We start from the raw sequence: 6,108 nt of genomic DNA on the forward strand, positions 1-6,108 counted from the left end.
TGGGCGAAGTGGGAACTCAGACCTCCAATAAATCACGTCCGTTGTCCAGGTGCAGCTCACGTACAGACTCTGTGCGCAATTATTTTCTCATGAATTATATCAGCTGATATTCAATCGCTTTTGAAATATCTATAAGAGCAATCACGAATTATATATGTTACTTAGACATGCAACTTTATTTAATACAATCATTCATGACGCGACACACACAACGAAATCAACATAGGCAGGCAAAGGTAATCGCCGACTAAAATTTATTCAAAATACATTAACTGCACTTCTTTCAGCATCTCCCTCAACACTACCCTTCAAGCACGTTGTCGATCTCCACCACCTTCTCCTTCGCCACAGCAAACGGAGCCGCCTTGTCGTCAACACTATCAGCGCTGGGAACTTCAGTACCGGTTGACCAAATAGCGTCGTGGAAAAAGTCGTAGATGACAACGTTGCGATCTGTTTGAAGAATGAGATAGTAAATCCCGACAAACCCACTGCTGTTGCTTTGCCAGATAACTCTGACGCCGCTATAAATGATGAGATTACCATTGATCTGCAGCCTCAGAACGCAGCCGGAGGCCCTCCCACTTGTCTCCGTCGACCATACGGCCCTGTTTTTATCGTAGAGGACGAGGTTGCAATCTTGCTGCATGATGAAGGAGTAGTTGCCTTGTGTGAGTGATTGTCCTGGATTAAGCGATTGGCCTGCGTACAAGGTGCTGGCGGCTGAGGCCGGAGTGGTTGGGAGGATTGATAAAACTGCCAAGGAAAGGAGGAAGATGGAGGGAAAGGTGATGAAGAAGGTCATGGCTATATGGGTTAAAGGGGAGTTTTGGATGTGCTATTCTTGGTTGGTGCATATGGGAGTGAATCTCCATACTTATAATAGCTGCCTTGGTAGGTCAAGAGAAAATATTAGGTGCATGTATTGTATCTACAGACAACGAATAAAATGAGAGTAGGGGTGTAAACGAGTGTTCGGCTCGTTTATATTTGGAGCTCAAAAAGTGTGTTCGTGTTCGACTCGTTTGCTTAGCGAGCCGAAAACGAGCCGCTCATGAATAAAGTGTTATTTTGACAACCCTAATCATTTAGCCATAAAATGTTAAGGATTATGGTAAAATTTAAAACATCATTTGAATCTAATTTAATAATTTTTATTATATTTTCTTTATTAATATTTTTAATTGATTATAAATCTTTGTAGCCTTGTAGTCAATTAAATTTTTTAAAAAATACTACTTATCAAAGATATATATATAATTGATTGGCATTATTTCGAGCTAAAACGAGCCGAACACGAACCAACAAATATTTATTTGTGTTGTTTGTGTTCGGCTCGTTAACTTAGCGCATGAGCCGAACACGAGCTTCTTAACAAGCCGAACACGAGCTGTTCACGAACAACGAGCCGTTTTGACAGCCTTACATGAGAGCTAGTGAGTATATTATTTATTATATGTAGGTTCATTACACTCATATAATATTTTCTCAATACAAGAGTCTAATTCCTTTTAATGGGAACAAGAGATTTATTTATTTATTTATTTTATTATGATATAAGTAAGTCTAGAAATATTTTTTTTTTTTTGATAGGAGACATAGGAAAATTGGCATAAATAATATATGTTCAATCACCATGTAAAAATTTAATTTTTGAATTTTGTAATCATTATAATTTAAGTATCGGGTATGATTTATAAACTGATAGTAATATTAAGTTTTTTTATTAAATTTAAAAAATGTAGAGAGGGAAAAAAGAGATGTCATATTGCAAATACTGACAAATTTAAACTGTTGGATTTATAGTAAGAAAGAATTTCTTGCAAGTAAATAAAGAGAAAAGAGAAAAGGAAAGTGAATAATCTAAACTAACAGCTGATGTAATATCAATATTAAGTAGTTGATAATTTATTTTGTCATTTTGTTTGAAAAGTGAAAATTTAAACATTTATAATGGCTACTAAGAAAAATAGGAACACATACTTTGTCGATTTTAATAACATATATATATATATATATAATTTTGAAAGTCTAAAACACTATCCCTGATGAAAATGTTTGGTAAGAAAATGCACTGTTTTTATAAATTTTGTTATCTTAGACAATAAATAGAGATTTCAAATATCTTCCCAAGTAATATTTTTTATGAATTCTCTTTGCTCTTTTTAATCCTCCCTAGCTTTTTGTATTGCTTCCTACGATAAATCACCACTGGTAAACACGAGAACAACTATAAAATATTACTTATGAAGTAAAAAAGAAAATTAATAAAATAATTTAAATTTATCATATGATAGACGACGATGACAACAACAACAACAATAGCAACAACAAGTCTTTATTCTACTAAATGGGACTGTCTACATGAATCCTATTTTTCCCACTTCCTCCTATTGAGTGTCATATTTTCATTTAATTTTAATAAATTAAGATCATTTTTTATATAATATGCTCAAATCTTCCTCGGTCTACCTCTGCACATAATTCAAATCTAAAACATCAATTCTCTTAACCGAATCATGAGACAGTCGATGTTTAATATGACCAAACCATCTAAGACGACTCTATCTAATTTTGTCCGTTACTGGAGCTACACCAACCCTATTACAGATTTATTCATTTCACATATTGTCTCTAAGTGTCAAGCCACTCATCCACCTAAACATTCTCATCTCGTCAACACTTAACTTTCTTTTATGCTTCTCTTTTGAAGACCAATATTCTGCGTCATAGAGCATTGTGGGTCCCACCAACATCTTTAAAATTTTCCTTCCAATCTAAGCGATACTTTTCTATCACACAATAGGCCTAAAGCATTCCTCCACTTCAACCAACCAACTTGAATTCTACTAATAACATCAACATCTATATTACAATCATTTTTAACAATAGACCTGCGATATCTAAAGTGTTCACACCTTTTAATGATTTCATCAACCATAGTTACAATTCTACCACTAGAGTTACTACTACTAAAATTACATTCCATGTATCCAGTTTTAGTTCTACTCAAATAAAGGCCTTTTAACTTCAATGTAGACCTCCATAATTCAAGTTTTTCTTGAACTATTTCTCTAGTCTTGTCCACAAAAGGATATAATCTACGAAAAGCATACACCAAGTTGCATCCTCTTATAAATGTTCAGTAAAAGCATCCATAACTAAAGCAAAAAGGGTATGGGCTGAAAGCAGATCCCTGATGAAATCCAACTGAAATAAGAAAAAATTTGGTCAATCCTCATTTTGCTCAAACACAAGTAACAACTCTAGCATAAATATCTTCATTGACTTGAATATAAGTCATATCACCACCTTTCTTCTCTAGAGCTTTCCAAAGGATTTTTGTTGGAACCTTATCGTAAGCTTTTTCTTAATAAATAAAAATCATATGTAGATTCTTTTTATTCTCTACATATTTCTCCATCAAACCTCTCAATAAATGTAAAACTTCCATAGTAGTCCCGCCTGACATAAATCCAAACTGATAATGAGAAATTTTTATAACACGTCTTAACCTATGTTCAATTACCCTCTCCCATAATTTTAAAGTATGTCACATCAACTTGATTCTTCTATAATTGGCACAGTCTCATGCATCTCCTTTATTCTTAAAAATGGGGACCAAAGTACTTATCTTTCGCTCCTCATGCATCTTTTTAGTTTTTAAAATAATATTAATGAGTTTAGTAAGCCAAGGAACTCTCAAATCTTCTAGTTATTTTTACATTTCAATTAAGGTGTCATTCAATTCTAATGATTTTCTACCATTGGTTTTCTTTAAAGTCACTTTGATTTCTCTTTTTACAAATGAGACGGTAAAAATAAAATATTTTATTATTATTAATGATATTAAGATCACTAAGATTGATCAGATTTTCAGAACTTTCATTGAAAAGTTTATCAAAATAGCTCTCACACCTATGTTGAATTTCTTTTTCTAAGAAAGACACTTTTTGATTTTTATCTTTAATACGTTTTACTTGACTCAAATCTTTACTTCTATTTTTAATTATTTGGTTGGTTTATACATATATTTTTCACTCTCTTTAGTATCTAATCTATTATAAATATCACTAAAAGTAGATTTTTTAGCGTAACAAATTGCTAGACTCACATGACCACCTTATTGTTTTCCTGTTCTCTAAGCTTTTAGATTTAAATCAACTTTTATAACACAAGTTCTTAGATTTTATCTTTCCTTGCACATTATTATTCCATCACCAACTATTTTTGTTTACATTAAATTTTCATTTCTGATTCTCCATGCACATCTTTTGTCACTTATTTAATAGTGCTTATTAATTTATTGCACATAGAATTTGTTTCTTCTTGAACAACCAAAATCTTGTAATCTTGAAGTTTACTCATAAAATTAAGTCAGGTGACCACATTAATTCTATGACAATGATTCCTAATATTCATTATCTTACAACTTTTCATCTTAAAATCTAGAACTAATAATTGATATTGAGTATTTAAATACATACCTTGAATTACCTTACAATCTTTATGTTCTTGGCGATCTCTTATTCTCATAAGAAAATAATCAATTTGTGTTTTATTGGATCCATTCTTATTAGTAATAATATAATTATCTCTTTTCTTAAACAAAGTATTGATAATAACAAAAATATACACTAAAGAAAAATACAAAATGAATCTACCATCTTCATTAATTACTCCAAAACCATAGCTATCATGAATATTTCTAAAATATTTTACCACTTTACCAACATGCACATTTAAATCTTCTCAATTTCATGTGATTATTTTTTAACAAATACTACGCTGGTTATCGACTACCTAACATAACCCTTCACTTTTCAGATTGGGGGCTTGGGACCCGGTAACGACAATGTTATATATACAAAAATTCTGAGGCATGTTCTTCTCCTAAAATTTTGGTAAATAAATTGAAATAGTGCTGTAATTATTCTAAGTATATAAGTGTTTTCTCCATCGTTTGCTGCATTTTAGCCATTGTTACCATAAACAGCTTTATGCATAAAACATATATATTCTTGTCCATTCTCTACTAACCATTGAATAGTAAAAAAACCAACTGCATGGAGAAATAAAAATGAGATGGGCTTGAAGAAGGGGCCATGGCTAAGGAAGACAGTAAGCCTTCTCAACGAAATAATATTTTCCCAGAAATATCAGTTAACCTTATACTTCTAAAGAGCCAAGACACAGTTATATAATTGACATTTTTTTTATAATCAAACAAAAGTTGTAATTGATCCACATATCTAAGCCTATGAATGAGTTGTTCGAGCTTGTTGTAATCTAGAATGATTAAACACGACCACATTATATCTGAAAGTGTTCTGAGCGTCGCCGAGGCATCAAAATGACCTCTAATTTTTAAAACAATTGTGCGAGTGCCACCGGGCCGTCCGGACGGTTCAAACAAGTATATTCACAACTTAATCAGGCTTTATTTCATGGACGTCGAGAAATTTAATATGCATCACTCATGGAATATTTTATATACTATATATAAAAAACATATTTTTATAGATTATTTTTAGTATTTTTTTATCTATTTACAAATATATGTTAATCAATATGCTTCTGTTTATTAATATGTTAAAAGATATGAAACATCTAATTTCAATATTATACTACATTATTTGATTTTAGTTTGGTTAATTTGTAAAATGAATCTATGAGTTAGGAAAGTGTTAGGTATTGCTCACATTCCATAAATGGAACAAATGCTGGAGCGGGGCATAGCCCACTGTCGGCACTATTTTTGGTGTGGGGTTTGCCCGTAAGAAATTGTCGGTCATCGGAATTGAAATCCCGTTGCCTGCTTCGGAAGGACGTTTTTAAAAAATTTAGTTTTGAAAAAGATGAAGTCAAACTGACCCCATAATTTTCATAGTTTAGATGAAAAAGCACTTTATCTCAAATCATGTATCTATCCCGAAGGATGAACGCAAGAATTGAGAGTGAGACTCGATCAAATAAACTAAAGAAAGTTATGACATCCGTTTGGTCTACAAAACCAATGTAATGGCCTACAAGTTCCCCTATTTAATATAAGGAATTAAATAAGGTTTATATTGTGCTGGGTTCGGGAAAAGCTTCCTATAAGGGCAA

At 32.0% G+C, this 6,108-nt stretch overlaps 1 protein-coding gene across 1 annotated transcript; it reads right to left on the reverse strand.

Moving 5' to 3' along the window:
- Positions 1–301: 301 nt before the first annotated feature.
- On the reverse strand, positions 302–805 carry LOC110024143 (mannose-specific lectin-like). The gene has a single exon (XM_020723928.1). It carries the CDS (start codon positions 803–805, stop codon positions 302–304), a length of 504 nt encoding a protein of 167 aa, XP_020579587.1.
- Positions 806–6,108: the final 5,303 nt, after the last annotated feature.

The sequence above is a fragment of the Phalaenopsis equestris genome, unplaced genomic scaffold (assembly GCF_001263595.1).
Source record: "Phalaenopsis equestris unplaced genomic scaffold, ASM126359v1 Scaffold000250, whole genome shotgun sequence".
NCBI classification, from domain to species: Eukaryota; Viridiplantae; Streptophyta; class Magnoliopsida; order Asparagales; family Orchidaceae; genus Phalaenopsis; species Phalaenopsis equestris.

What these genes read in the sequence shown, in the direction of transcription:
- LOC110024143 (XM_020723928.1), bottom strand. Translation starts at nt 805, where the DNA reads ATGACCTTCTTCATCACCTTTCCCTCCATCTTCCTCCTTTCCTTGGCA.